The sequence below is a fragment of the Dreissena polymorpha genome, chromosome 10, assembly GCF_020536995.1.
Source record: "Dreissena polymorpha isolate Duluth1 chromosome 10, UMN_Dpol_1.0, whole genome shotgun sequence".
Lineage (NCBI taxonomy): Eukaryota > Metazoa > Mollusca > Bivalvia > Myida > Dreissenidae > Dreissena > Dreissena polymorpha.
In genome coordinates this window covers 2,581,576-2,598,147 of record NC_068364.1, presented here as the reverse complement: position 1 = coordinate 2,598,147, position 16,572 = coordinate 2,581,576, and the positions used below count along the sequence as shown (strand labels likewise).

Here is a 16,572-nt window from a genome sequence, read left to right as displayed (position 1 = left end):
CAATTTCGACATAAGCAGTTAATTTACTTATATAATACACACATTAAATTATTTGATGAACATGTCTTTAAAACAAGCACGTGAATCATATAACATGATTCAGAGTGTATTAATACTCAAATACCGTATTAACACTATTTATTGGTACACTCAAGATACTAAGTGCATAATAGGAAACCCCATTACGGGAAGTAAAACCAATAATAACTTTAAGCATCACCACATTCAGAGTAATTATAATAAACCATTAAATTCGACGCTCTTGAAATCTATAAAAAAAAGTCATAGGCGCCGTGAGTGTTTGCAGGATTAGTACCCGGTGTGTTTCAATTTATTCAACATAAAGTACTGCGACTTTACCTGCTTCGTTTTGTATCCATCATATCTGTATGGCTTTCATTATTTTTATAAATATAGTAGCAGCACACGTGCATATATTGGACAGTACATACAATCTGTTTAAGTACATGTTAGCTTATTAAACATTTGGGAAGACATTTATGTAAGAATAACATTTCTAGTAGTACCAAGTAATACACATCATCCTAGAGACCAAAATACCCCGATATTGACCAAAAACACAGCAAAGCATGCTTTCCAAAGGAATAATAAATGTGATTTGTTTACAAAAGTATTGTCCTGTTTTACGTTCAAGTTATTTTTTATCCGGAAAATCGACCGAATCAGTTGCATAGACCATGCCAAGTGGGATCGAAACCCAGCTTTATTCAGTTTAATGTTGAATATTTTGTTGCAAATTTTGTATAGTACGGTATTGTTTAGGCCAATAGATCACTTTCGTAAAAAATTACTTGCCGTTTCCGCGAATAATTTTGCTCTTGATAATGCTTCTGGTGCTTGAATATTCCGTTGTTACAAGAAGACATTTTTATTTATAGGACTAACTGACACAACGTTGGTTGCCACAGAACAACAAGACAAGTTATCCAGTGTGTACAAACAACTGCACACCGCACGTGAAAACCTTGAACGGTCTTATCTAGAAGTTGTACAGAATGTCAAACGATATACACCGGATCCGAAATGAGCAAAACCAAAATATGCTCGCAGCCAAAGCTATTGTAAGAACATTTGAAGACATGTTAAAGAAGCTAGAAAAAGATCATTCACGGCAAATTGATATGCAAGCATTACAAAATCGTGTGCAGGAATTTGAGGAGTCACTGAAAACAGTAACTGAAATAAATAACAACAAGCAATTGGTGGAAAACATTGTTAATCAGCATTCAGAACTGGTCACATCGTGGATGAGCGTATGGTTCACTGAAAGAGAACAAAGTATGCAATCCAAACTTCGAAGTCAGGCCATAGAAATGATTGCGATGGGTGTGCAACTAACGAAATACAAGTTCCTTGCCTCCATAGAATTTGAACAGTTAGAAAAAGACCTACTCGAAATGATTCAATCGCTTCCCGCCAAACTAAAGGAAGGAGGTATTTGTTATATGCAAATTACATTTTAGATATTCAAAACAAATATATGATGAAATATAACAGACGTAATTAATCTTGTTTAATTAAAACATTGACAGTCTAACTTAATTTCCAAAATCCCTTGTTTTAATGCATGTTTATGTCTGTGTTTTACTATGTTATAGACCCTTTTTGGAAAATTAAAATATGTTTGTATAATGACATTTACTTTATTGACCAAATGCTATTGACATATGTATGTTTAGTTGTTGTAGAACAATTTATTGAAATAAACGAGACAGTACTAGCCATTCTTCGAAAGATCAGCCGAGGACTGCGGCACAAGGAAAAACTAAAGGTTTTGAAAAAGTATGTCTGGGAAGATCATGACCCACTTAAAGCAGACATGGATCGTGATCAGTCGTATTTTTTAGCTGGTATAATATACAAGGAGATTCAAACCAGCCGCAAACTTATCCCAGTTGGTACGTATGCAACTACAATTGTCATAGTTTAACCAATAGTTCTTAATTAATGAAATGACAAGTGTTTACATAATTTGTGAGTAGAGGTATAAGAAGGCTTTCTTTATTTCCAATGAAAATATAGTCGGAATTGCAGACTTGTCACTAAATGTTCAATATTATTTAAAACCTATGTGCGTATATGCATTCAAGAATTCATCTTTGTCAAACAGATATTACTTACATTCAAAGAACGCATTTTTATTTAATAAAACTGTTACTTCGATTCAGCAATGCCAACTATCGAAAATCGTGACTATCAGTACCCGTTGAATTTTTTCCAGATCAGTTTATATCTGACCTTCTTCTCGATGTCGGCAGAGACGATCTGAGGAGAATGTACTGTAGGTTAATGAAAACGAGCTTCTCCGTTCGTCCGCAAACACCGACGAACTCACCGCCCGTGACGAGCACTGAAAATCCACAAATGTGGGCCGTCGTTACTAAAATGGCCGGCGAAATGAGCGAAATACATCAGCGTATGACGTCCATTGTTGGCAACTTCAATACCGGGGAAGAGATACCGCTGTTTGGTTCAAAACATTTCCAGACAAGGGAGTCTTCTTCGGATCAGCTCGCAGTTTGGTTCGAAATACTTCCAGGCAAGGGATCCTTCTACGGATCGCGGGCGGACCCAGAGGCAATCCAATTCTTTTGAGTCGGTGTCGAAGTAAGTATTAAATGCATTAATAGTGAAATTCCAGGGAGTTTTACCAATCAACATACTTCAATGAAGTTATAGAAGTTTTTTTTCAATTCATCATAAACTCAATCGAGTTAAAAACTGGCTCGGAACCGTTGTTAATCATTGCCGCAAACACTGTTATGGTTGCGGGGCAGTTTTTCTTATATATATGTGTTCCATTGACATATCAGAAAAGATTTTAAATGGTTCTTGGTAAACAATGATGTCATGAGCCACTTGATTACCTAAACACCTGACCAGCAAGCTCGTTTATTGTTTGCTATATATTGTGAATGTTTAATTTATGTTACGATTATACAGTTGTTGCTTTAAACGTATTTTACGTCAATGTCCTAACACAAAACGTTGTAAATTTGATTTGATAATTTGTCAAAAGTTCCATAGTTCTATATACAATTGGTATAATAAATAGTGTTAACGATATTGATAATTTCGTAAGTTCAGTACAATCGTTACATGTGTATTTTTAAAAACAATTTATACAATTAACCATTTCGTCAAAATTATACAAGTTGGTCAACGTTGGTTCTTTACCTCCAAGTAGATTGCTATTATTGCATAAAGTTTAAGAGCTAGTAATCACTCTGTTCTTACTTTCTTAACCAAGGAGTATAAAATGGTTTAGTCTTCGAAAATTGACCCTGGTGACCATAATATGCGATTAAACTTTAGTAGTATATAATATTTTTCCTGAATAATGGTGAAACTAAACATGTTCTAATACCCATACTTCGAATATCATCTTTGTTATAAATGTTAAAGCTCTAACCATGGGTTACAAATGGTTGTTTTATTTTGTAAAGAGATAGTTAATGTTAATAAGGACAATTTATAATTATGATGAGACAACGTGCTTATGGTGGGATTGTGTGACCTCTTTTGTCCGTCGTGCGGCGGTGTCCGCAAAAATATATATTATGAACACTCAAGAGGCCACATTTATTTTAAAATTGGCTTAAAACTTGGTCAGACCAGTTTTCCCAGTTATATCTTGACTTAATTTGAAACTGTGTCGCGTGGATCAAAAGCTAGGACACAATGTGAGACAACGCTTGTAAATACTATAGAAGTCATATTGTTTCGCCCTATCATCATCTAATTCGCTCAGCACCTACTTAGTTATATCGAAACTATTTGAACACTCTTAACAATGTCGTTTATTCTAATCTTTATTACGTTTGATCTATACATTTGTTTAAATCATATTTGATTAGAGTTCGAAAATGGATCTGTTTCGTTAAATACATTCCCTATATGGGGTTGAGGTTTTCCTGATACGTCTTTTCTTAAACCTTGTAAACACTCTAGAAGTCGCATGGTTTTCCCAATAATCATATATCGTGCGCAGAAAATAAAAACAATCACATGAGTTACAAATTATTTTGGCCCGTTGAAAGTTGAAGAACATGGCCTCTATCGGGGAGAGGGGCAGATAATATGGCCTGAGTGAAACTTTGAGAACTCTCTATAAGTCACTAGTTTTGGCTTAAATGCTTGAACCTTCAATTGTAAAACATGGTTTCAAGCCAGATGGGTCAGGGAAACCTGTCTTGTACGTCGCTAGAAAAGCATTGTGAATTCAACAGAAGTTATATAGTTGGCGCCATTATCATGAAACTAACTTAGCAAGTTTATTGTAAAGATATCTTAGCCGGCCTTCAAAGTTGTTCAGGTCAATCGAAAAACATAGGTGCGAGGCGGGGATAGTTTTTATATGGATAAAAGAAAAACTGGTTAACATTAAAAATGTCATAATTTTTACACAATCGCCAAGAAACTTGCTTATAACATTCGGGCCTAAGATATTTCTAGCAGGTTTGAAAATCGGACTAGTCCATCGAATTCTATGGAAGAGGGATGTAGGGAGTGTTTTATATGTCTTGAATTAGCCCCAAGTGAACGCCTTTGGCCCTCTATAAATGTATCTTCTTTAAGCTTAATGCTCATGTTTACATTTTACAATCTATTTATTTAATAGTCACAACTGTATTTGATGGCTTTTGTACAAGTATATACCTGTTGTTTGTTGTTTCGCCTTTGTATTCACAATATTCTTATACATGTAAAATACGTGTGTACAAGAGTGCCATATATATAAAGTATGTCATAATTGTTTAAGTATGCCTATGATATTCTATGTTCATTTTGATGTAAATAGTACATTAAACTGTGTGTGTAGACGATACTTTATTAAGTATGTATGTTTGCTTGCAGAAAATGCAGAGTGGAATGATGAAGTTCTTTTTATGAAATTCAATATCCTGCATACTTGCAAATGTATATTTTTAAACTTCACATACGTATTTACTTGTTACGAAAGCAAGCAAAACATCTTTATTTTCAATAGAGAAATCGATGCCTTTTCAAGTCGTTTATCAGCAAAGTTGAATATAATCTTTGTAAGAAATAGGTTGGGGTCCGCTCAATAACTTAAATAAGAATCGATTAATCTTGATTAAACGTTTAATAAAGCAAGCGTGCATAGAGACTTAACATGGAATCGTATGTGTGGCAAGTCGGGTCAAGCTAATCGTCACTATTGCTAAAAATATAAAAACGTCTACTAAACAACTTGAGTTAGGATGTGATATTGTGTGTGTTATGTAGATTATATGCATACCATGCTTTAGATTTCTTTATTTTTTACGCTGAACACCTGGTTGCCATGTTTCTTGTATAAAGCAGAATATTGTTTAAGTTCAAATACATCTTATTGCTTGAATAATATATTTGCATTACCTGAAACATAATTACCAACGTATCAATAAAACTATGTCTTTGTCTGACATATGTTTAGATTATGTTTTTTTCTCCAGATTTGGATAACTGTTTAAGATATGCAGTTGAATTGAGCAGCATTTTGACTAAATATTGTAATTTATATTTGTTATTAATTTTTGTTTAAGATAATAAATAGTGTGGTGGCTAAAGTCGCCCTTACGGAAAATTATGAAGAAATATCTTAAATATTGTAGTTTTGTGTTTAGTATTTTAATGTATTTAGTTTGTATCAACATGTCTATCGCATTATGTATGTCGTATTAATATTTTATGCAATTTTTTAATTGTTAAGTATGAACCTGTCGTTTCTTGTTTCGCCTTTATATTAGCAATATCCTTATATATGTGTGTACAAGAGTGCAATGTTTATAAAGTCTCTGATATTTGATTAAGTATGCCTATGTTATTCTATGTTCACTTTGATGTAAATGTACATTACATTGTGTGTGTAGACGATACCCTATTATACATGTATGTTTGCTTGCAGAAAATGCAGAGTGGAATGATGAAATTCTTTTTTATGAAATTCAATATCCTGCATACTTGCAAATGTATATTTTTAAACTTCACATACGTATTTACTTGTTACGAAAGCAAGCAAAACATCTTTATTCTCAATTGAGAAATCGATGGCTTTTCAAGTCGTTTATCAGCAAAGTTGAAAATAATCTTTGTAAGAAATAGGTTGGGATCCGCTTAATAACTTAAATAAGAATCGATTAATCTTGATTAAACTTTTAATAAAGCAAGCGTGCATAGAGACTTAGCATGGAATCGTATGTGTGGCAAGTCGGGTCAAGCTAATCGTCACTATTGCTAAAAATATAAAAGCGTCTACTAAACAACTTGAGTAAGAATGTGATATTGCGTGTGTTATGTAGATTATATGCATACCATGCTTTAGATTGCTTTATTATTTACGTTGAAAATCTGCTTACCATGTTTCTTGTATAATGATAAAATAATGTAAAATTTCAAATACATACAATTGCTTGAATACGATAATTGCATTACTTTTAACATAATTATCAATGTCTAAATAAAACTAAGTCTTTCTCTGATATATGTATCGAATATGGTTTTTTTATCCAGATTTGGATTATTGTTTAAGATACGCATTTGCACTGAGGAGCATTTTGTAGAGATATCGAGATTTATATTTGTTATCAATTTTTGTTTAAGATGATAAATAGTGTGGCGGCTAAAGTCGCCCTTAAAGAAAGATTATGAAGACATATCTTAAACATAGTAGTTTTTGTTTAATGTATTTTGTTTAGTTTGTATTAATATGTCAGTCACATTATGTCTGTCGTATTCATATTTAATGCTTACTTTAAAATCAAATCACACTCCTTAATTCTGAAATTGAAGAACATCAATTTATCTTATAGCCGAAAAGTCGACCATTTAGCCCGATTTACCTTTATACATGTTTCTTCATATGTATTGCCCTGTTTGTAACATAGTTATTCTAAAATGCAAATAATTCATTCAAGACTCACAACCGATTAATTGTTGCGTTCCCAAAGGCTAATTAGTGAACGTATCAAATGAATATGCTAGATTATCAATAATAACTATGATTTTGGCACACCAGATACAATAGATGTAATTAAATGTGCTACTATTAGACATATATTTGATATTTTATTGCAATTACAGCAATTGAAACGTGCATTTGTTATAATTGTATGTATTGTATTTATAGCCATGACACTATTTGTGAAAAAGATATCTCTCGGATCGGATTGTAAATGTGTAAACATTAATAAAAGAATTTTCAGTTAAAGAAATGCAGAATAGGTATAGTTTGTTTTTGCTTCTTTGTATGTGTTTGTCAATATAAATATCCTACCGAAAATTCATTTCAAATATTAGATACAATATCTCTTCACGAAAGGGCTCATGTTTATAAAACCTTTTTTGCTTATATAAAATAGTGTATGGTATTAAGTCTTTGTAAAAGCGGATCTTTTTAATCTTTACTTAAATCGTACTTTTAATATTTTCGATTGGTAGCATAAATATCTTTTGGTTTGACAAATAATAAAACATCATCGGGTGCATGGCGCGTTAATTAGATTTCTACATACTAGTAATCTAATAGAAATTACTGTGTCTATGTCGATTCTTACACATGCTCTTAGTTGCAATAACGTTCATCAAAATATTTCTAGATTTATTTCTTAAATATAATAAGCAAAAAACTGTGTGTTTAGTTTTATAAAAAACCAAGTCTGGTCAGTATACAACTTACATACACAATTACGACAAATCTTTTGAAATGCATTGTGATGATCTGAAAATCAAACTCTATGATGCTATATCTCAAAAGTTTATTTGTTAAAGGGGAGATGTAGTTTATATATTTGTGTGTTTGTTTTCATTTCTTCGTGCCTCGGAAAGTTCCAGTTATGATGCTCTGTTAAAATACAGCCATTGTATTACTTTATTGGAATGAATTGTAATTATACGAACATGAATTTTATTTATACTGTAATGTTTTAAGGAGTACATCTGGACCAAGCTTTATGGGCCCTATGCTTTAGTTTGAATGTATCAAGCGATGACCCCAATCATATGTATTGGTGTTTGTTATTGTCCTGTGTTTTGCCTCTAATAAAGGACCTTAAATTGATGAACAGAAAGATCTCCTGCTAATGTACCTAGAGCTGCACTTTGTTTATAACATGACAGACAAGGATTTATCACAGCTACTTTAAATGTCCTAAATTTGAGCACAGCTACTTTAAATGTCTTAAATTTGATATTCTTTTCAAATAAAATGTTTGTTACCAAAACTGTATGTGTGTTGTTGAAAATCGATACAATCTGATTAAAATGCATATGTTTGTATAAAACTTAATTGGATACAGATATCCAATTGTAAAGGTTGTCAGTAATACCGAATACGATTTCATAACGCGTTTCCAAGTATGAAATGTCTAACGACGTTTTCAAGTATGAAATTAAAGATTTATGAAATGTTAAACTTAGACGTAATAAATTTCCTCAGAAGCAAAGATTTCATAATTATTATCATCATAATTAATATGAAGTACAATGGATTCTGATTGGGTAATCTGCTCGTGTAATCTGATTCATATCACGATGAAACTACGTTAGAAATTTAAGTTATTGATATTCTTTTACGAACAATTATTATTTACTAGCAGAAAAATTACGTTAATGACGTCAACACCAATACAATGAAGTAAATCATAGCGTAAATAACAAGAGACATTTATCAATATAATAGATTCTCATGCAGGAAGCATACAACAAGCTGAACTTTAAAAGCAAATGAAAACATGTAGGAACATTATAAAATACATAAAAAAAATAATTTTCGAACAACGTTAAAATTACGCCAAAGACTTCAATAGTTCCGTTTAACCGTATTGAAATATTTATGTAGTAAATTAAGGAAACTATGCACTACAAACCGATGACGTTTTTTTTTTCAGGTGCAAAGATACTTTATTTTAAGGCAAAATTGTAAAAACAAGAAATACCATACGGCCTTATAAATTCAAATGGCTCTTTAAACAATTATACTGAACAATAGCTTTGACGTTTAAAACATATATGAGCTGACACATACGAAGTAGCCTGCTCATAATAGATAAACCTACATTATCAAACAAACTCAATTGAGTGCATTAAGTACGGCATGCATTAAGTTTAATACAGGCAGTTGCTACAAAATAGGATGTGTCTGACTTATCCAGTTGACTACTTCATCCTACTTAAGCACGAGCTTTGCATTGAGCACAGTTTTAACGATGCGTCTGAGGTGACTCAGCTGGTGTGACGTCATATCCTTCCACAAGCTGAAAAGGCGACCTTTTGCCGCCATGTCCTGCAAGCAGTCGCTCGTCTTGATTAGGCGCAGAGAGGAGTTGAAAACGCTGTGAGCTGTGAGGTTCTTCGAACCATCGTCGTTTATAATGATGACCACACAGCAGGCTAAAATTTCGTCAACAATTATTAATGTCAGTAAAAAAAAATAGCTTGTACATGTGAATATGCCACTATCTAATAAATGCAAGAATAATCGTCAGCTTATTGCAAAGCAAATAAACAACAGCTGTGTTTTCGCTTATAATAAAGTACAAATAAAAATTACCCAAACCCATAACGTAATATATTGTCACTCAAACAAAGGTGACTACAAATATGTTGTCAATGTGTCCATATTGATGTCGGTACAGTAAAATGTTGTTGTTTTTGTACCTAAGGGCTAGTTTAATAAAGATATTTTCTTCGAGCGGATTTAATTAATTGGTAATTATATGTGAACCAGTCCCATTACAAACCATTTACTAAGGGATACTCAAATAGCGGCAGTTCTCAACCCGAGGCAAATACAAAAAAAAATAGCTAACCTCCGATAGTGTTGGAACGATTAACACATTCAACCAACAGATCTTTGTCCGAACAGTTGAGAAATAACCCACGTGACTCTGCGTCAACTATGATTACGTATAGACGAACATGCGGCATATCTCGGATATCATCGAAGGACAACACGCCATAAAATGGACGAAGAGAGACTCGGAAACCCTCGAGATGACGGAGCATGGCGTTTGTCAGCTTAATAAAAACATAACGAAAAGTAAATTTAGATTTCTATTAAAACTATTTTAACAAACCACACAATAGCATAAACTAGGTTATGAAATAATTAAAATAGTGAAGTGTATTGATCTATTTTTTTCTGACAACAAAGCGTGTTTCATAAGTTAACCAGAATTTAACACAAAGTCAAAATTCATAGCCAATAATATCAGAGATGAAACAAAATTCTTAAAATATGCGAACCTGTATAAAGATATTGTGTAATTTTAATTAAAACAAATTAAGTTTGAGATCGTTACCTTAGCAATTATGCCGTTTGTATTTTCAGGTTGAAAGCAAACCATACAGACTTCATTAAGCAACGATGACGAATGTTTTGGAGTTCCCGGATTTGATGAGCTCTGCAATCGGTTGAACAAATCGTATAAGAATGCAAGGCATCAAATAAAAAATAGTTATAATATGCCCCAATGACACACAGTTGTCTCGTTTGAAAACACTTTGTTCAGGACCACGATGCAATATTTAATACAAAATAATACATTGTGAATACGGGAAAAAAGGTTTACAATTATTTTCATATGGAGGTGTATCTAAATCATTAAACCCCCCGGGTTCGGTCAATTTTTAATCTATGGGTATGATTTTAAAACCTTGTATTTAAAACCACAACGCATTGTAGTTTCCAATATTTCAACCTCTGGACCTAATGGTAACATTAATGGTAGTGGATATGGTGTCCGCCTAGCGATCGGGAGGTCACGGGTTCGATCCACACTGCGGGAGCTTTCTTTAGATTTCCCCCATAGACACCAAGTACTGGTTCTAGTCCCAGGAAACGGACTCGAGAGCGTTTCAAATAAGCCTAAGGTTTTCTTTGCAATCGAGCTAAAATAAATATGTTTAAACTAATGGTAACATAGGTTGAGCATGTAATATGCCATACAAAGCTTTAGTGAACTTCTCATACCCAGAGAGTGGCTAGTTTTTACAACACGGGAGTGCAAGGCAAGTGATGGTGCTTACCATATGTAGCACATTTGGATATTTTTTTTAGTAGACGTTATTTTGCTATAAATTGCGCATTCAGAAGTGTATATAATAATGGAAACGCCTTCATGTTTCTACAGTGTACGTTTCAAAGTTTATGAGAACTCTTCCTTACAAGTTAGGGTCAACGGACCGACAGCCTGTAAGACAGTGGGACAGAAAGACAGACAGACACACAGACATACATACAGTCAGACAGACGGTCTTACAGACAGCATGACAGATAGGCAGAAAGACAGATATACCGGAAGGAACGAAAACAGACAGACGTTCATGGCGTTTCCAGTGTACAAGCATCCGGCCCGATCATGTAAATTATGTAGTATTTAAGCAAAGCATCAACAACCTCAGCAGATAAATTGAAAAAGTACCACCTTCCTGACCAAAACCCGTGTCGATTCTATCTTCTTGGGTATAGGCGATCTGTAAGACGCCTCGAGTTTCTCCACATATTCATGTATCGACTTACGATTATACCATAAGAGGCAACACACGATGCACAGAAACAGAGCAATAACCAGTGTCTCTGAAAAATGTGGAAGCTTCCAATACAAATGTGTACGTTCGTCAAATGTCCGATGAGCAACGATTGAAAACCAAATAGGCGAATGCAAACAATAAACTAAACTAAGGGTAAAAAAGAAACTATTGATGGAATGTTATATGAAGTTAACTTAAAAAAAAGAAAATGTTTCAAATGTGCCCTTGTTTTATTGTTTAGTATTCAATAAATTGTGTATACATATAAATATATTATTTATCGCTGTATTTTATTAATTCAAACCTAAAGTTTTGTTGAGCATTCTTTAGAGAACACTGAAGAACACTAAAGAACATTCTTTAGAGAAATGAAACAACATACCGTTGAAATTAGCTTTTCTCTCTAGCTGATCAAATTTCATTTGAAGGTCTGAAAACAAACTGCTTATATTGGTCAGTCGGTCTAAGACGCTTGCTATCTTCTTTTCCAACGATTCATAGGTATTCGTCTGATCGCTCACCTCTCTAGCTATGGTTTCCCTAGCAAATGTCTGCTCCTTGAAAGCGATTTCGAGGATATGTAATCGTGTGATGACGTCATCGATCAGGGGAAGTGTAGTTGAGCACGTGTCCTCGCTTGTATCGTCATTTGTAATGCTGCCTGGAGGATTTTCCACGGGCGGTTGAGAACTCGGAATTGATAGAATGCATGAGCACGACAAGTACAGAGTTGCTGCGACGCCGAATACTGCAAAGGATAACCTGCAATACAAAGTTTAACGCCAAGTCCAAATAAACATGCGATATATACACTTAACGGCACTACGATCGCAATATTTATGTTTTTCATAATACTTTTTTCTTCATTATTAAGAATGAGTTTCGACCAAATGTTGAATATAAATACATTTTTTATTATTTTAATTGCATTACCGGTATTGTTAGATCAACTGGGATAGGGTCAACTACTCTATTAATTTCAAGTAAACGATTAAACAAGATAGACCACTTTAAGAGAAAGTCAAACTGTGACACAATTTATAAATTATTTACCGTTTATGAAATTCTTTAAAACGTATATATCAGTCTAACATGCACCTACTAAGTGTCAATTACTGGTTCGTTACTATAATTTATGATAACGTTTAACAGTTATAACATATGTATTCATTTATCATATATAGAACCCATGTCATCAGCTGAAGGCTGATGTAATGTTCGTCCTAACTTTGCTTCAAACAAACATACGCAACAACTATGTTGTGCGATTTGCGAGAGACGCATATATTGTGGCAACATATTCACAGAGATTCAATACAAACTTGCTTTTGATAAAGCAGGTACAAAACTTCTAATCTATACTAACAAGTATAATTTATGCACATATTTGTATTCTGTGCATAAGTGTATGCTCAGGTAAAATCTGTAGTAATTTTTAAGTAAATTTTGCCTGGTTCAAACTTTAAAATAACTTTCCAAAATTGAGCCTCATTACCATAAAGTACTTTTCTTTTTCGATTTACTACAGATTAAACCTTATATTCATCGCAAGAATGCTAGTCGCCCACGAACTACTCCCATTACTTTTTTCTGGTGGAAACACCCAACCAAGAAAGAAACGTGTGAACCGTAGCCATGAAATTTGTACATTCTTCAGAATATAGGAATGACGGCCTTTATCCAAGCATATTCGTAAAAAAAAATAATAATCGTATGCATAAATATACACATAATCTTGTATACAGCAACAACATGAATTTGAATTTGATGTTGCCACGTAGACGCCTTCGCTAGAACTGAAATCGAACGCTATTTATTTCTATAAATAGCCATGCACAAACAAACTTGCAAATCCGGTTTGTTTTTCTCATGTCCGTCAGGACAAAAGTACTCCGCTATACGATGTAACGCGGAGTACTAATAAATCCATTCTATAGTATGACCCCCAAAACAAGTTCTTGAAGGATACGCAGGATTAAATGTGTGTATGTACAGCCATGTTTAACTCGTCACAAAAATGTTGTATAACGTTTGGATGGTCTAGCTTTTTATGTCCAAGCGAACCTTCGATATGATGCGTTATCAAAGTTGTGAGCTACGTGTGTTGCACGTGCGGTACGAGCGTGTGTCTAGCTATATGGCTGCTTTTACGATCGATAGGTCTGATATGGGGCGTTAGAAATGCCTTTGGGTGTCTTTGTTTACAAATATTTTATTAAAGCCCCATTATTGCATAAACTCTATCTATAATGCCCTCTGGTGGGGTGCAGAAACTTGGCAAAACGAGGGCTTGAACGGAAGAAATCGTGCATTAACAAGGCGATTCACGTGCCGTTCAAGCCCTGTTATGTGTTTTTCGTATCCATAATCTGGTCCACAAGCAGTTACTTCCCTTCTCCAGCCTTCGACGACTTTCCAAGCATAAATGGGGAACTGAATAAGCACCAGTTTCCTCATGCATGCGGGGATAATGGCAATGCCTATTTCAGTCCACTTTTCAACTTATACCATCTACACTCTCTTGACAACAGCTTTATTGTATTGGCAACGTCAATGAAGTTAAGGTTATTTACTCAACACTTTCAAAAGACTATGCTGTAAATTTAAGTGATTATGTACCTTCAACGATCCTGCTGTAAATTCCAAAATAATTCCTCATTTCTTAATTTGCGCGGCTGCATTTCAACTTTGCATTAATCCACTGTTTAAACACATTTTAAATCGTAAACTGCCTATCCGAAGGTAAAGCCTCGTCATTTCGGATGATGACCGAGTGAGGCATATGTAAAACACAACCTTGAACTATATTGAAATAATCGAATTATTTTGTCGATGTCGAATGAACAAAACATTGTTTTCAATGTTATTTTAATTTATTTTTGTATGTGTGATTTGTTTATGCAATAATAGCGAAAATACACATTTTCTCGGACATGATCATCTGCGGGCGCTCTCATAATTTCCGTTCCTGCCCTCGTGCTGCGCACTCGGTCAGGAACGGATTTTTCGAGCGCCCGCAGATGATCATGCCCTCGAAAACGTGTATTATCCCTATATAAACACTCAAAATCAACGAATTTTCGTAAATTGTTTTGTTAAATAAAGTTAACCCATACAAATCAGTGTTTTGATAGCAAAAGCACCACTTTCAACAGTTGATGTGGTAGATGTGGTATGATAACATACATTTAATGAGAAACAAAATGCTCGTTTTTATTTTGTGAAGGCAATATATTCCATGTGAATTTCCCGTGACGATATCCGAACATTAACGAGCGAAGGCGAGATTGGCTTCGAGCAGCGTCGGAAGCACGCCTGTAGTTCTCATGAGAACAACAAAATATGAACATAATCGTTGAATTAATGTGTTTATGAAGCTTTAGGCAACGCAGCTATTGGAACTGATTTCTGGCGCAGGATAAAAGACCGATACGTATCAAAGGAACATATTGATTTCTCGTAAATATATGTTTATATGTGTGATTTGTTTTAGCTAAATGATATTTTCTTTACATGAATTAAATACATATGCATACATATAAATTATTCAGATGTAAACAAAGTACAATTTCAGTTACATCAGTAGGATAATATTTTCCTCATCGCTGAACGCATCGCCTCAAATAAAAAGTGAATAAGCATAAAACGAATAAAATGCATGTGTAAACATTGATATATGCGATAAATTAACAATTAATTCCCATAAAAGCAAAGAAAACGTTTACGTTGCATTCATGTCATTATATATGTTCTTATTCGTCGGCAACAATTCAATGCTATATTTACCCTACTATTTTTATCGCCATTGGCAGATCATCTAGGTGCCCGTATTTGGTGACGCCGTTGTTGACGATGCCCCTCGAGGATCCTGCGGTGGTGGGACTCAGATCCTGAATCAACCTGCACAACCAGCTCTTCTTTAGTGAGAGCTTCATAGCCGCCTGAAATGAACCTTTATGAAACGGAACATTTGCTTACTTCAAAGACACCTGAAATGGGTTATTGTTTTACGAAAACGTATTTTAGCTTTATGGCCATGTAAACGAACGTGTGTGATTTGACCATGTATTAGGGGTTGATTATCGCATAAAACGTGCTTTTATGCGTTAAAAATATTGAATAGCTCCATTGACGGTTAAACATTGCGCGCGTGATTAATATCGTAAGTTACTGATACAGCTTTTTCACGAATGGATGAGAATATGGCCCGTACTCGTTGTGGTAAAAGAGTATTACGTGACCTCTACATAACTGAATCGTTTTTTGAAAAATAATTGAGATTATTTATCTTTACATTGTTCTGTGCACAAGTGAGATAATTTAGTATCAGCATATACACAGCAGATGGACATATACAGTTAACATATGATTTATATTCATTACATGTTACAATATGTTGCAGCAATTGAAACATTTGATGTTTGATCTACATTTTGAAGCAATTTTAATGACTTTTTTTCCCAATTCATGTTTAAATTAGTTAATGATACATTTACTATTCAACATTTTATATATTTAAGTAAAAAGCAAATGTGTGCCCTCTGTGTATACAGAATACAGAAGTAGATTGCAGTTCACATACCTATTAATTGTCAATGCAACATATTATCCGTATAAACTTCCTACGCTTCAAAACAACTCGTCAATACATAAGATCACTTCAAATCAATACGCTAGTTTCCATGCTTTCATGTTTAAGTAGAAATGAAGAATACAATTTAATCCAATACCAACTGCCTTCGGGTCCAATCAGTGTTTGTTTGCATGCAGGCAGGCAATGTCGAACAAGTAATTATTGATTGGAATATCCAGCAACTCTCGTAGGGCCTCTTTGAAAAGAGATCAATCGATAAATTGCGTTACTCATGAACTTGACAATACGCAGCTATGCTAATTTTTGTCCGCGTCCAATAAAGGGACAAACATTCGTTTTATCAAGATTTGTGTACGAGTTGTCCGTATTGTCTTGCAAAATACAAGGTTTTTAATTATGTTTTTCAAAATCCTTGCGTTATT

At 34.0% G+C, this 16,572-nt stretch overlaps 2 protein-coding genes and 1 long non-coding RNA gene across 3 annotated transcripts; 2 read left to right on the top strand and 1 right to left on the bottom strand.

The window, feature by feature from the left end:
- Nucleotides 1-904: 904 nt before the first annotated feature.
- Nucleotides 905-3,117, top strand: LOC127848072 (uncharacterized). The gene is made up of 3 exons (XM_052380363.1): nucleotides 905-1,455; nucleotides 1,701-1,919; nucleotides 2,243-3,117. Exons 1-3 carry the CDS (start codon nucleotides 1,017-1,019, stop codon nucleotides 2,614-2,616), a joined length of 1,032 nt encoding a protein of 343 aa, XP_052236323.1. The 5' UTR covers nucleotides 905-1,016; the 3' UTR covers nucleotides 2,617-3,117.
- Nucleotides 3,118-3,137: 20 nt separating this feature from the next.
- LOC127848071 (uncharacterized) lies at nucleotides 3,138-8,249 on the top strand. The gene is made up of 2 exons (XR_008034341.1): nucleotides 3,138-5,074; nucleotides 6,130-8,249. It is a non-coding gene; the product is annotated as an uncharacterized LOC127848071 (long non-coding RNA).
- A 554-nt stretch (nucleotides 8,250-8,803) lies between these two features.
- Nucleotides 8,804-16,284, bottom strand: LOC127848537 (uncharacterized). Its single transcript, XM_052381046.1, has 7 exons — nucleotides 16,139-16,284; nucleotides 15,343-15,497; nucleotides 11,939-12,318; nucleotides 11,451-11,602; nucleotides 10,326-10,427; nucleotides 9,834-10,041; nucleotides 8,804-9,414 (listed from the first exon to the last, which is right to left on the bottom strand). The coding sequence occupies exons 2-7, from the start codon at nucleotides 15,489-15,491 to the stop codon at nucleotides 9,191-9,193; spliced, it is 1,215 nt and encodes a 404-aa protein (XP_052237006.1). The 5' UTR covers nucleotides 15,492-15,497; nucleotides 16,139-16,284; the 3' UTR covers nucleotides 8,804-9,190.
- Between the last annotated feature and the right edge of the window lie 288 nt (nucleotides 16,285-16,572).